This window comes from Cryptomeria japonica, chromosome 11 (assembly GCF_030272615.1).
Source record: "Cryptomeria japonica chromosome 11, Sugi_1.0, whole genome shotgun sequence".
In the NCBI taxonomy this organism is placed as follows: domain Eukaryota; kingdom Viridiplantae; phylum Streptophyta; class Pinopsida; order Cupressales; family Cupressaceae; genus Cryptomeria; species Cryptomeria japonica.
In genome coordinates, this window is record NC_081415.1 from 618,163,535 (window position 1) to 618,179,428 (window position 15,894).

Consider the following 15,894-nt stretch of genomic DNA (forward strand, 5'->3'; position numbering starts at 1 on the left):
ATGAATCCTTGATCACACATACATCACTCTTTGATAGTTTAGACACAACCTTGGCAACTAAATTACATGACAATATCACCTATTTATACAATTCATCAACCTTGACAACAAGGTCGACTAAACCCTCAACTCACAATTACAAAATTACATCACACGATACAAAGATCGACCATCGAACCAATATAATGATTTACATGACAAAACATGGACCTAAACCAAATCTCCAAACATGCAATACCACTAGAAATGATGCCAAGATCAACTACAACACGCTACACCACTAGGAAAACGGCATAACATGAAGAACATCACCGATTCATCAAAATCACCAACAAATCACACAACGATCAATGCAGATCGTCACAAAAAATAGGACACAATTAGGAAACACCAACAAGCACATTAGAATCATCAGCAACAACTGTATCAAAACCACTTATCAAATCTTCATCGATCCACATCTGAAACTCAAGAAAACTCAAACAATAACAACTGTCATGAAGAAAAGATAACTCGTGGAGCACCAAATTATGAGCCATCTAAAATGAAGGCACACAAGACCATCCCAAACAATATCTCAAAATATCAGATCAAGATCTAATCACACCAGAATATACAAGAGGAAATACTGAACTCTACAAAACTTTGATCAGATAAACAAACTATAAAACCAGATCATATGATATGATCAATTAAGCTTCCCAGTTCACCAACACCAGCAAACCATAATCACAATGAACCAATCTACAAACATAGGAGCGGGAATATGTTGACATCAATGACAACAACATATCCTAGCAGCATCAATGTCCAACAATCTCCCCCTTTGGCATTGATGATAATATATGAATGTGAAAAACAATCAATGCAAAGAAAGAAAACATCTCCAACAAACACCCCCTAAGATCAGGCAGATAAAACAATTTTTCACATGCTTCTCTCCCCATTTGACAACAATGCCAAAGACAAAATACAGATTATGCTACTCTCCCTTAAACACATCCTCATGTATCTCTCCCCCAAAACACATAACCAGACTACTCCACCAGAGGAGAAGTACCAACTCATCAATCTTGATAAAGAGATAAGACTGTGAGTCCACCAGATTGATGCAACTTAATGCATCTAGTTCTCATCAAGAGGGGTAGAAAACCCTAACTTGTCTCTCAAATAGACAAATGTATCTGTAGGCAAAGGCTTAGTGAAAATATCAACAATCTATTCCTTTGTAGATACATACTCCAACTTAACTTCCTCTTCACTGACTTTCTCCCTCAAGTAATGATATTTGATTGACACATGTTTAGCCTTTGAATGTTGCACTCGATTCTTTGGCATGTTGATAGCACTAGAGTTATCACAGTAACAATAGGCTCATCATAGATAACTCTGATATCCTTCAACATTTGCTTCATCCAAACCACCTGAGTGCAACTACCAACAACAACAATGTACTTACCTTCAACAGTAGATAAGGACACTGAATCTTGTTTCTTACTAGCCCATGAAAACAATTTCTTACCCAAAAAGAAAGCACCAACGAATTACTCTTTTGGTCATCAACATCACTAGCCCAATCAACATCAATGTAAGCACATAACATGAAATCATCATTCCCCGGATACCACAAACCATAATCCACAGTTCCCTTCAAGTATCTAAATATTTGCTTAACAACAGTGACATGACTCTCTTTCAGATCATCTTGATATCTAGCAGGCATGCACACAACATGCATAATATCCGACCTAGTCTGAGTAAGATATAATAGTCCACCAACCATAGACCTATACAAACTCTATTTATCTTTTGAAGATTCATCATTCTTAGATAATTTGCAGCCAGTCACCATAGGAGTTCCAACCAGTTTGGAGTCATCTAACCCAAACTTCTTCAACAATTCCTTCACATATTTAGTTTGAGATATTAAAATACCTTTTCCAGTATGTGAAATTTGCAAACCTAAGAAAAATTTCATCTCACCTATCATAGACATCTCAAATTCCTTTGGCACATCACCTCTAAAGATAATATCATCAACAAAGACTTCAACAATTAAGATGTTATCATTTTCGAGCTTAAAGTATAGATTACTATCAACGATCCCCTTAAATAATCCCAATTTTAGCAAATACTTATCCAATCTAGCATACCAGGTCCTAGGGGCTTGTTTCAATCCATAAAGATATTTCTTCTGTTTACATACCATGTTTCCATCATAAGATAATAAAAATCCACCAGGTGTATACCATTTTCTCTTGAAAGAAATTCTTGTTTGCTTACCCAATTGACATTCCTTACATACTGGATTAGCAGGCTTAACAATATTAGGCAAAACATCTCTAACAACTTGGATAGAAATGATCTTAATCATTGAATTAAAGTTAGCATGACACATTCTCCTACGCCACGACCAACTTTCATCAATCTAAGAAATCAAACTTTTTTTCTCACCAACATTCAAATGAAAAATATTACCTTCAGTCTTAGTTCCAGATGCAATCTCTATATCAGAGATATTTAGGTTATTACATTTACCATTCTTGAATTGTAAATCATAACCTTTGTCAACCATTTGTCCAACACTCAATAGATTATGCTTCAAACCTTCAACATATAGACCATCATCAGTATTATGCTTACCATCAAATGATATAGAACCTCTACCACAGATCACACAGGCTTTGTCATCTCCAAATCTTACTATTCCACCATCATACCTTTCCATACTCACAAATTTTATTTTATCACCGGTCATATGATGTGAACAACCATTGTCAATTACCCATTCATCTCTTTCCTCAACCTTAGCAGCTAAAGCTTTTTCCTCAATAGTGCAGCTAGTGGGATCCACAAGTACCAGTCCATCTTCCTTAATGGAAAGAAATAAAACTTCATCTCCTTCTGATTCCTATACTTCCGGTTAGATTTGTAAGGTGTATTTTACTTCTCATGCTTCTCATATCTATCATTTATGTTATGCTTATCAAATTTATCATGCCTATCATACTTAGCCATTCTCTCTAGGCACCTAGAAGCGAAATGTCTTGCCTTATTGCAAGATAAACATTTCATTGACAATTTTCCATCATACTTACTGGATCCCTTAGGAAATCTCTGGGAAATCAATGCTACAAGATCATCCAGTTCTCTTTCTTGCTCTTCCATATCTCTCCTTTCTCTTTCATATCTAGATATTCTGCATTCTTTAGGTTTTTACTTCTTACCGGATACAGATGCTCTAAATGTTGTCTCAGACTTTCCACGTGATTCACCAAATTTGCTTAGCTCAAAAGCATCAATCTTTCCAACCAACATATCTCTTGTCACAGTAGTCACACTCCAGATCTCATTAATAGCAGCTACCTTATGTTTATAAGCAGGAGGCAAAGATCTCAATACCTTAGCAACAATTTCATCTTCTTCAAGGGTTCCACCAACACATCTAATACCTAGGACAAGGTCATTCACCTTAGCCATAAAGGTATTTATGTTCTCATCTTCTCCCATCTTCAACATCTCATATTTCCCTTTCAAACTCTGCAACTTAGCAACTTTCACTTGTTTATCTGCTTCATATAGGGTCTCAATCTTCTCCCAAATCTCATGTGTGGTCTGAAGTCTCATTACATCTTTCATCTCTGAATCAGTCAAGGCACTCAACAATGCTTCCTTCGCTCTAATATTATGTTCAGCTTCCTTGATCTCATCAGCAGTAACCGGTCCACTCAAAGGAGAATAATAGGCATTCTTTGTAATCTTCCAGTAATCTTCTCGAAGACATCTCAAGTGCACTTCCATCTAGTTCTTCCATATAACATAGTTACTACCTTCAAATCTGGGACTCTCCTTCTTAAAGATAACACCTCCAGTTCTAGTTGCCATCTTGAATCTCCTCGAGTGGTTAAGCTTCTTCCGAAGGATCTAGCTCTGATACCAATTGTTGGCAACAACAATGAGGGAAAACTAAGAGGGCCGTGAATAAGTTTTCACCAGATCTACAAACTTAATCACAAAAATAGATCTGATAAACTACAACAATAAAAAAGATAAGCAAGATGATAACACAACACACAACACCAAGAGTTTGACGTGGAAAACCCAGTTAAGGGAAAAAACATGGTGGGAACCTACCCACAATAAGATGATACTCTATAGTAGTATGTGAAAATATTACAATGGGGAATGCACATGCATTCAGGCACACTTCTTAGAGCTTACTGGTCAAAACATAATGACTTGGAAAGCTACAACCCTTAGGGTAGTCTCAATGACTTACAACAAGATTCAAACTACATTCCAGAAGGAATGAACTACAATAATAACATCTCCAAATGCTCGATGACAGTTCCGGTTAAGCATAATGTCTGCTCTGCAACACCAAAATCTGATCAATCACAATACCAAAGGATGAATCCTTGTTCGCACATACACCACTCTTTGATAATGTAGACACAACCTTGACACCTAAATTGCATGACAATATCACCTATTTATACAATTCGTCAACCTTGACAACAAGGTCGACTAAACCGTCAACTCAGAATTATAAAATTACATCACACGATACAAAGATCAACCATCAGACCAATATAATGATTTACATGACATAACATGGACCTAAACCAAATCTCCAAACATGCAACACCATCAGAAATCACGCCAAGATCAACTGCAACATGCTACACCACCGAGAAAACCGCATAACATGAAGAACATCACCGATTCATCAAAATCACCAACAACTCGCACAACGATCAATGCGGATCATTAAAAAAAATAGCACACAATTAGGAAACACCATCAAGCATGTTACAATCATCAGCAACAATTGTACCAACACTACTTATCAAATCCTCATCGATCAACATCTGAAAATCAAGAACACTCAAACAACAACAACTGTCACAAAGAAAAGATAACTTGCGGACCACCAAATCACAAGCCATGTAAAAAGAAGATACACAAGACCATCCTAAACAATATACCAAAATCTCAGATCAAGATCTGATCACACCATAATATACTGGTGGAAATAATAAACTCTGCAAAGCACTGATTAGATAAACAAACTACAAAACTGGATCATATGGTATGATCAATTAAGCTTCTTGGTTCACCAACACCAGCAAACCATAATCACAATGAACCAATTTGCAATCACCAGAGCAGACATATGTTGACATAAATGACAACAATATATCCTAGCAGTAGAAATATCCAACAACCTTTATTTACCCTTTAACAAATATAATTATAACTCTCTTTTAAGAGCGTTTTTCATAAACATTCTTCATTAACCTTTCTTTAAACCAAACGATTATAATATCCTTTATTTTTATCCCCCTTTTTAATTCTAAAAGGGTTGTTTAATCACTTTAGCTTCTCTTGGAGAATAAGTCACATAACACTTTGTATAAATTTTTGAGCATCAAACAAGATCACCATAAACAAATTGATATCCACTTCCATGCATTGATGACCTTTTTGATCAACTTCAATGTGGAAAATTCCTTTCCAATATTGATCTAGAAAGTTCCCATTCATTAGTTTAGAATTAATATAGAGGACACATAAAAGACAACTTTCAAGACTACAATAGATCAATATAAGTGTCTTGCTATGCCAATTGGTCTACTAATGCTCTTGCCACTTTCATGAGATTGATGCATAAGGTATTTATGATTGTTTAGAAAAAAAATTTATTGACTACTTAGATGATATTGTTTTCTTTTCCCATGCTTGGAATTTCATCTTCAGCATTTGAAACATGTTCTTTGTACTCTTCAACATAACAACTTATATGCCAACTTTCCTAAGTGTTATTTTGGTTAGACATCCATCTCTTATCCCAGATTTGTCCTTGATGCACATGAAATTTAAATAGATTGTATGAAAGTGGAAGTTATTCTCAATTGGCCCACTCCTTCAAATATGATTAAATTGAAGAGTTTTCTTAGTCTTGTCGAATTCTACTACAAGTTCATCCTTAGACACCTTTATAGCAATTGAAAAAGACCAAGATTTAATTTTAGAGGATAATAAACCATTGTCATGTTTTCAACACATTAAAAAAATATTATGTTTGACAACTTTTCTTGTTTCACCAAATCTCTCACAACATTTTAAATTTGGGATAGATGCCTCATAGTATGCACTTGGGGTTGTTCTTAAGAAAAACATTCATCCCTTTGCCTATTATTCAATTTTTTTTTGTATTGCTAAACATAATGACTCCACATATGATAAGGAATTACACATATTGGTCCAAGTGATTAGGTATGAGAGACAGTATCTTTTGGAAAATAAACAATTGTCCATGTTTTTTATTATGGGAAAAGCAGGTTTTGAAGGGATCATGAAACCCTTTACAAAATATTCCTAAAAGATAATAGCATTAAGCAACAAGAAAAGACAAACTGCCAAAAAACCAGCACAGTTATGAGCAAAAATCAGCAAAAAAGCCCAACAAAACTAGCCACATCCAACCATAACAGAAAAGAGACAAAAAATAAATTGTAAACTTAATGTTTTTTAGGGCATTACCCAAATTTCCACTAATCCCTTGCAAATCTTTAATATTATCCCTAAGCTTAGGGATTTCGTTGGAGGAGGCCACAACGGATTTTTTCATGCTTGCCCTTGTTCTTTTTGCCACACCACTAGGAGTACTTTCCACTGTTCCTACCTTGATAGCATCCTCATCAATGTCTAGATCCATGACAAGTTTAGGGGTGCTGGAACCATCGAGGAACTTGGTAATTTCCTCTAAATTCTTAGTCACAGAGGAAAGAATATCCGGAATCATTAGCAGAAAGTTTTTCATAGTTGTTTTTCCTTCCTCTAGATTACCAATTTGAGCTTCCATCTTCTCCACTTTTTCCTCCATTCCTTTATTCCACTGTTCCTGGTTTATCTCAGCTTTCTTCCCTTTCTCTTCCTACTGCTTATCAGTTTTTTCCAGATTCTTTATTCCTTCATAAACCCACCTGTCAAAACCCATACGAGCCTCAAACTGGTTTCTGAGTTTATCCAAAATTATCCCCTCTCTAGATTTATCCTAATCCCTTCTCAAATTCTCCTTGTCCTTCTCCTGCTCGGTTTCCTTGTCCTTCTCCTGCTCAATTTCCATTTCCCTTTCCTCATTAATCTTGTCATGTTCCTCCATAGGCTGGCTATTAACAATTCCAATGCTCACACTGTGGGTCGGACTATTTTGATCAGAGAATTCCTCAGCTCCTCCTTCCTCTTCCCCTACTTCCTCTTCCTTCTAGCTCTACTCTCCTTCAGACTCACTAGTCTCCATCTCATTGCCATATTTTTCAATGTCCTCTGAACCCTTGTCCTCTTGAATTTTCTCCATGGTAGCTTTTTAACCTTTTTTGCTCTATGTCCCCTCATCCTTGCTAGACCCGCCTTCCTCCAGCTTCCTCTTTCCTTTCCCCGATAACACCGACAATCTCTTATTTTCCTAGATAGCCAGAATCTTGCAATGCTCATAAATGAGTAGAATAAGGCCGCAATGAAGCATAGGTGAAGAAGGGTTCTTGATGTGCTTATTCAGAGACCCCGACAGAGACCTAAAGAGGTAATAGGGCAAAGAAATCCTCTTCTCATGTCTAAAATGATTTAAAAGCACAAAATGGTATGTGTGGAGCCTGGTAAAAGGACCCTCCACAGTAATATATTCCATAATTGCACTAATCACACAACCCCAGATTTTTTTAATATTGCAAGCATCATAATACCTCCCGTAGCTTTTCCTATTTTTGCTCTCTCCTTCTCTTTATGCGGAAAAAGCTTAACTACATTATTAGACACTTTTAGGTCTCTAAAGAAGTTAAGAGCATAGTGGGGCATACTTGTAACCGTCGCAATGAGATCCGCATCCAACTTAAACCTAACACCATGAATTTTGAAGGAGTCATTTATCCAGTTTTCAATGACTTTGGTTACCGCTAGGTTAACTCTGCCTTTATCATAGTCAACCACCTTTTCCATAAAATTCATCATGAATCCTTTCTCCAGCTTTGCCCAAACCTTAGGCATTTCCTTCCATGTAAAAATATTATTAGGTTCCTCTCTTCTTAGATCCCCCCCTATTTTAGACTTACAATTTCTCTTCTTCTGCAACTTCAGAGCTTTCTTCCCAATGACACTCGAATTTTTGAAAATGCATACCCACAAAGTGTGCGGAGAATTAATATTCTTGATTAGGACTCTGCCCTTCTGATGTATCATCATTACCTTATTAAATATTTGAATATTACTCATTACAATATTCATGATTAATCACGTGATCCCTCTTTCCCTATGAATCTGTCCTTTCTGATAAGTTCTTTAATATTAATATCCATATTAACTTCCCCATTCCATATACATTGAGCTTCAGAATTTACGCCAAGGTTCGCTAACCCATCTGCAACCCCATTTTTTTCTCTAAAGGCATGTTCTATAATAATAGATTTAAAGATAGCAATTATTTCTCTAGCTTTAAAAATAATATTTTCTATAGTCCAGAAGGATCAATTTCACCCTTGAGGCATTTAATTATGTTAAGTGAGTCTCCTTCCAACCATAGATTATTATGATTAAGATATTTTTCAATAATAAAAGTGTTCAAATCCCCTGATGCTTTAGCATAATGACTTGTTTGATTACCCAAAGGGCCAACAACTGCCACAAGGCAAAACTAGCAAAATTCCTGACAATGTCCCATAACCAGCTTTCTCCAGCTTTCCCTTAGATGCCCCATCAAAATTGGCCTTAATCCATCCCTGAGAAGGAGAGCATCATACAAGACCATCCCTACCCTTATCCACATAGATTCTGTTAATGGATAAATTCCATCTTTCCTTAAAATCTTCTTTAGTAGCTAAACCATGATCAGTTCCATTTAGACATTCAAAAATCCCCCTATAGATTTTATCCACCACCACTTCAAGGTTAGCACTTTTATCCCTAAAAAACCTGTTGTTATGCTCCTTCCAAATATTCCATATATTATATTAGGGAGAGTAAGTTTCTAAAGCTCAACATTCTTAGAATTAGAAGAAGGACAATACCATTGCTGCCAGAACTCTTCCAAAGAGTTCAGGAAAACCCAGCTCAACTTCCACCTACTTAAAATAACATTCCAGATTTCCTGACTGAAAATACAATGGAAGAGGATATGACAAGCCGACTCCTCCTCTGTGCAACAAAGAGAACACCTATTAGGAAAAACAAATCCACTCTTATAGAGATTATCAAGAGTTAACACCTTATTTTGGATAAAAATCCAAAAGAAGATATTAATTTTGGGCATCAACTTCTTTATCCACACTTTAACCCACAAAGGGATCTCGTATGGAACTTTGTTGTGGATAGACACTGCTGAAGACATAGAATATTTCCCATCCAAAGTTTCCCTCCAAATCAGACAATCCTCAATGTTGTCCATAATTTTTTTAGAAGAAAGCAGAATCTCTAGAAATTCTAATCCCGGACAAAGCTCGTTGAGCTCAATCCACTTCCCATTTCTCCAGTAGTCTCTAACAAAGACTCCATAACTACTTTTGAACCAGTCTTTCCAGTCCTTAAGGATAGGAATTTCCTCCAGCGGTTTATCCATAAGCCATCTATCTTCCCAAAATCTAATAATTCTCCCATTCCCCAATTTCCACATTCTTCCAGCTGCTGCCCAATCTTTAGCCGTTTGAACTGCATTCCAAATTGCAGATCCTTCAACAAAGAAAGCATTTTCCATAAATTCATCCTCAGATGGTTGCATGTAAAGGTATTTCTTTTTCCAAATTAAATTCCATTCTCTTTCCTCCCCTTTCATTCTCCAAATTTGTTTAGCTAACAAGGCATTGTTCATAGTTATGATATTCCTTAGTCCCAAACCCCCATACGCCTTAGGAGTACAACTATTATTCCAAGCAATAAGGGGGATTCTATTTTTATCTTCCATTCCTGGCCATAAGAATTTTTTTTGAATTCTTTCAATTGCCTCTGCAAACTTTCTGGGGATTTTAAATAGACTGAGGGAATTGATTACTCGTGTCAACGGATTTTTCAATCTCTAAACTATATTGAATAAGCTAGGTATATGAAGTGGGATTTGCATTTAGAACAATTTCACTTGGTCATCATTTAAAAGAAGGGGAGCACAAAAAATGTTTTTAGTTTGATTCATCATCTTAAAACACATGCTTAAGCTATTATGACCACTTGTAATTTTGGATTTTAGGTACAATATTCCCAATATGCTTAGGATTCTAATATTAGCATAGTCCTCAAAAGTCTTCAAGATCCTTTAGCTTTGAATTTGACACCTTTTCAAGATTCTCATATCAAGGAAGGGTTGTTGTATAAATTGGATAAAGTTTGTGTCCCTTGAGATTAACAAACTTCTCTACTCAAGTAGGCACATTCTACTCTTTATGGTCATTGGTGGTCATTTTAGCAAGAAAAAAAACACTTCATCATATGCAATGGCTCTTCTATTGGATTAATATGTGGTGAAATGTTCTCTATTTTCTCAAGAAATTGTAATTTGTTGTCATTCCAAACCAACAAACAAAACATTGGAATTGAGTATTCTTTTTCCTATTCATTCTTATCACTTGCAGAGCATTTCCAATGATTTGATTAGTGGTTTTGCATTGACTATTTTGTTGCAATGATATTTTATTTTGTGGTATTCAATTGGTTTAGCAAGATGGCTAAGTTTATTCCATGTAGCAAAACAAGTTCTACGTGTGACTTAGCTCAAGTTTTACTAATTAGCATTTTTTATTTATCACAACTCATGTTTTGTGGGTAATCTCTAATGATATAGGAGTTTTCTTTAACCTCGCCACTTTTCACCCTCAATCAAATGGTGGGATCAATGTTGTGAATGATGATATCATAAAAATTTATATAGTTCTCTTTCCAAGTGGGTCTAACCCACTTTGAGTACACATACAATTTCTTTGAGTACACATACAAGCAAGTAGTTAACTCATCTATAGGTCACTCACCTTTTAAGGTATGTCTTGGTTTTCAACCTTTGGCTTCATATGAGTTGTCTTTAGCTTTTCCCTTTCCAATAACTATGCATATTTAGAAAGAGGAAGACAAAGCCCAAACCTTCATACAAAATTTGTAGACTCTTTAGCCAAAAGTAATATAAATTCTTCAAAATACACAAGAAAGCACATAGTAAGGTCAAGCCACTCCACTATGGTCTTAAACTACTCTTCAAAAGGTCTTTGACAATGATTTTTGGCTTGATCTTACAACTCAATTAGGCATCAATTATGTTTCTATTTTGATCTTTTCAAGCACTCGAGAACTACCTTGAGTCAACAATAATGATTGAGTTTCTTGTTAAAAATCTTGCAAATTTTGTTTCTGATTTTAATCTTTTGCTTGATTTGAACTAAATTTTTTATTTAAAGACTTCTTGGATTTGATATGGTTTCTCCACTACCTAATGTTGGTGTAAAGAAGGTTTTGTACCTAGTAATGTGCTATACTTAGCTAGTTCCTATTAGGGGAATTATTCACATGATTTAAGCTTACTTAGGTTCTAGGTATCCTACAAGTCTTAGTTGTCTAGATAAAATTTTATCACATATGTTAGTGTAAATAGTGTCATAGTCAAACTAGTTAGCCAATCACCTTTCTAGTTAGTGAACTATTCACATCTTGCTTAAGTTTACTTATGCTATTTTATGGTTTTGTCTCACTTCATAGGTTTGAGACATATGTATATAGGAGTTGATAAATACAACCCCACAGTAGCCTGAAGATCTTCTGCAAGCCGAATAACTTGTTACGAGGAGAAGCAATGAAGCAAAATCTGAAGAACACACAAAAACACAGAAAAGTATTCTCAAAATATGAGAGCTCCAATTCACCAAAAATGTATTGTGAAAAGATAATACAATGAAAAGAAAAATTAACCTCTAATAGGTCAAGAAACCCTAAAAAGGGAAAACCCTAGGCTTGCACATAATAATTAATTAAAATAATTAATTATATGCACCTAATGTTAGCTTAAGTGTAAAAATATAACTAGGAACTTAAAAACTTAAACAAATATTGTTTAATTAATCAAGTAAAGACCCAATTACTCTAACACCCCCCCTTAAGCTAGACTTAGGGAGAAGCTAAAACCTAGAACAACTACTGAAAGCATGAAAGATGGGTCCTGGCAACAAGGCTTGATCAGGTACCCAAATACAATGAAATCTCTATAAACTGGAGAAATAGAGAAAACCACATGGGAACAAAACTCTACTCCAAAAAGAGATGGAAAAGAATATCACTGAAGCATGAAGAACCTGCAAACTTTGTCGAAGAATAACTGCTGATCTGAAGAACATCCACTGAACTAGAACATGACTAGGTAGAGAAGACTGTAATCTGCATGAGTGCCCTCAAATGACACTACTCGAATCAGGAGGCAAACAAGGCAAAAACAACTGAAATCGAAGATGCAGATGGCATGAGAAACCAAAGCTTGAAGTGTTGATCAATTGAACCACGGAAGCATTAGAACCAACAGGGTAAACCTCTCCATAATGCGAAAGTGGGAGAGGGACAGGAACAGTGAAAAGGACAGCCAAAAACAACTGCATGATGAAGAACCAAGAACATCAAAGGTGCTGAGACACATCATCATGAGGTGAATTTCATGGAAGGAACACTCACTTGACAAAGGAAGATGGCAAACAACAGGCAAACATCAACCCTCTCATGGCACTTGATCAACAGTGCATGTACAACAAGACACAAGATATGCAAGATTTCAAGTAAACAATGCATGATGGCACTTTATCTCAATGCATTTTCATATATACAATGCTACAATGATAAGAAGATTGGAAATAGAAACGTGAACCAAAAACTAGACATCCTACTCAAAGAAGAGATCCCAGGACCTGAAACAACTACGATATCCACCAAAGTGCTGAAAAGAAAAAAACTGAATAAAATATGCATGAAGAAGAATCTGAAAATAAAACTTAGATGGATGGAAATTACATAGCACACGCTTTCCAAAAATATAATATTTTTGAAAAACGGAGGTCAGATGCGCATTTTATGGCTCCCGGAGTGCAAAAACTAGACCTCACTTTGACTAGAAAAAAACATAGTCAAACAAAAAAATTGGAAAAAATTACCAATACCATGAGGTTGGCCTCGGAACCATCTTTCCGATGCCTATTTTTTTTCAAAAAAATGACTCTGTATGCCCAAGATAGAGCCAAAAAACCAAACCCCCCCTGAAAAAGCCAAAAAAGGGGGTCTCGTGGCCAGTGGGTGGTCTGGTGGCCACAGAGCGGCGCTTCGGTGGTGGACCGGTGGCTGGGCGGCGGCTGGGTGGTGGCCCGGTGGCAGGACGGAGCCTCCCCGGGGGCTGGGCAGAGCGGAGCGGCGGGGCCAAGCGGAGCTAAGCGGCGGGTCGGTCGAGCAGCAAGAGGCCGAGCGGCGGCTGGGGAGCTGGGGCCGCAGGGAGTGGAGGCCAGGGGCACGGGGAGTGGAGGGCTGCAGGTGGTGGGAGCCGCAGTGACAGGCGGTGGCGGGCGGTCTCCGGAGGAGGCGTTGCCAGCGGGGAGAGGCACTGCGAACCGGAGACAGCAGGGGCCGGAGATTGCAGGGCCGCCGGAGGCCGGTGCCGGTAGGGGGCAGGAGTCCAAAGAAGGAGACACGAGGCCCGAGGGAGGTTAGCGGTAGGGACGTACTGACACGTGAAAAGACTACAACAAGGCAGGGGCCCCACGGTACCCTGCGTACCGTGGGGACCCCCCCAAAAAAAAACTTTTTGCCCAAAAAAAAAATTTTGGTTTTTTTTTTTTCGCTTTTTTGAAAGAATTTTTTTAAAAGAAAATTTCAGCCTGCATGCCGTAAAAAGGCAAAAATAATTGTTGGTGTAAATAATTATTCATCATGGATATTATTACACTTACTTAAGTTTACTTAGGATAATGCATTTCATAGTAGTTTGGATATGAGACACTTGGGTGTTTGTGCCACATTGGGATAGTGTGTGTAGGAGAAATTCCACCTCTTATGGTGTTGATCTTGTTATTACACTATCATATCCACTTATTGTGGAGTGATAATTCCACCTTCGGTGGGTGATCCACCTCATGTGGAATATTATATTATTTCTCCTACCTACCCACACCTATTTCCTACCTACCCTTGTTTCTTATTGAGCCACATGTCATATTTGTGTGCTCATACATATCCCTAGCCTTGCCTATATAAGCAGGCTCATCTACATTGTATGTAACAACAACTATTGAACAATTTGTTGATCATTTTTCTATTGATGAGAATACAGTTTATTCTTGTCCCATATTATGTCTCTATCTTGTACATTTCATTGACCTCTTGATCTTGGCAAAATCCAACATGGTATCAGAGCTATTTGGGGCTTCATTGATTTGTCTTGAAGAGGCATTATTGTGACGTCAAGAGGCAGATCTGAGGAGCATCATCATTTGGAGGCGTCCTAGACCAGATCCGACCTCACCATTGCATCCGGAAGGCCATTTCCATGAATTTTGGTTATAAAGTTGGCCTATTTTGGTGAGAAAATTTTTTTCTCCATTTTTGCCTATATCGTACGGATTTCAAAAAAATTTTATTAATATTCGAAAAAAAAAAAAAAAAAAAATCATTTTTCTAAAATTTGTTTTCAAAAATCAAAAAAATCAAAAAAATCAGAAAAATTTCGATCAAAAAAATTCAAAAAGCATAGAAAAATCAAAAAAAAAAAGGGCATTTGTTTTTTGGGGGGTCCGCAGACCCCCACCCGTACCCGTTTTGCAGGTCAACCATACCTGCTGCAGCGCCACCAGCCCGCTCACGTACCTGTTTGTTCCGCCACTCGTCCTCCGGTCGTCCGATTCTGTCGGCGCCTCGTCTACGACGCCGCCGCCTCGCTCCCTGTCGCAGTGTACCACGCACAGACACCCGCTGGCCAAAGACTCCGGCGCCCGTCCCTCTGCTCCGCCGGCAGCAGCTCCGCCGAGCGGCGCCCTCCGCCTTCAGCACAGCCACACGGACAGGCCAGCTCCTCCGCCACGCGGTACACCCGTACACAGATAGTCATCTGCCATGTGTTTGCCCTGTCATCATTTTCGTACGCCACATCATTAGTACGGACTGCCACATCAGCAGCCACATCAACCTACATAGTTAGCATTTCGTACAGTACGGAACACACAGTCAGCACGCCACGCAGTCTGTCCGTACAGTACGGACGCCCAGTCAGTCAGGGAGGCGAAGTTTTTGCGACGGTCATACGGTCGTCAAATTTAATCACGTGACTTGCTGACATCAACGCCACATCAGCAGGGTTTGAAAATTTTTGGACCCCCTCTCATTTGCCTTTTTGATTTTGCAGTTCAACTTCAAATGGCCATAACTTGCTCATTTTTGCTCCTTTTTGGGTGCAATTTTTTTTGAAATGGGCTAGAATTTTGTGCTCTCCGTAGTGGTGAAGAAATTTTTTAATTTTGATGCACGGATTTTTCAGAAAATGCAGTTTTTGGTGACTGTCCCTGAGTAATCCTTGTTTTTGCAACTTCAGAGGCTTCGTTTGGGGTCATACGACCTCCTTTTTAGGTGCTATTTTTTTTGAAAGTGCGTATTTTTTCATCTACTTTCACATGATGCTATCAGATTGATGTCATTGTAAGTATAAATTGTACTTTCAGATCTTAGCCATTTTTGGCTCTCTTGGTACTTGTATGTTTGCTTGAATCTCAGTTAGATTCATTGCACTATTGATTGAAGTCTCTTGTATCTCATTTGAGAAGTTGTAAAATTTGCATCATAAGTCCACTTTGTCTTGTCTTGCAAGTGGCTCATTGTAATCGCACTAAGTATAAAGTGCCAAAATCA

The 15,894-nt window shown here is 37.6% G+C and overlaps 1 protein-coding gene across 1 annotated transcript in view; it reads left to right on the forward strand.

Annotated features, from left to right (window-relative positions):
- The window catches only part of LOC131063054 (uncharacterized), a 51,384-nt gene extending 37,677 nt beyond the window's left edge, over positions 1-13,707 (forward strand). Inside the window, exon 3 of the mRNA XM_059214770.1 lies at positions 13,318-13,707. Within this exon, the coding sequence (XP_059070753.1) occupies positions 13,318-13,707 (390 nt within the window). The remainder of the gene's footprint in view (positions 1-13,317) is intronic.
- The last annotated feature ends 2,187 nt before the right edge of the window (positions 13,708-15,894 follow it).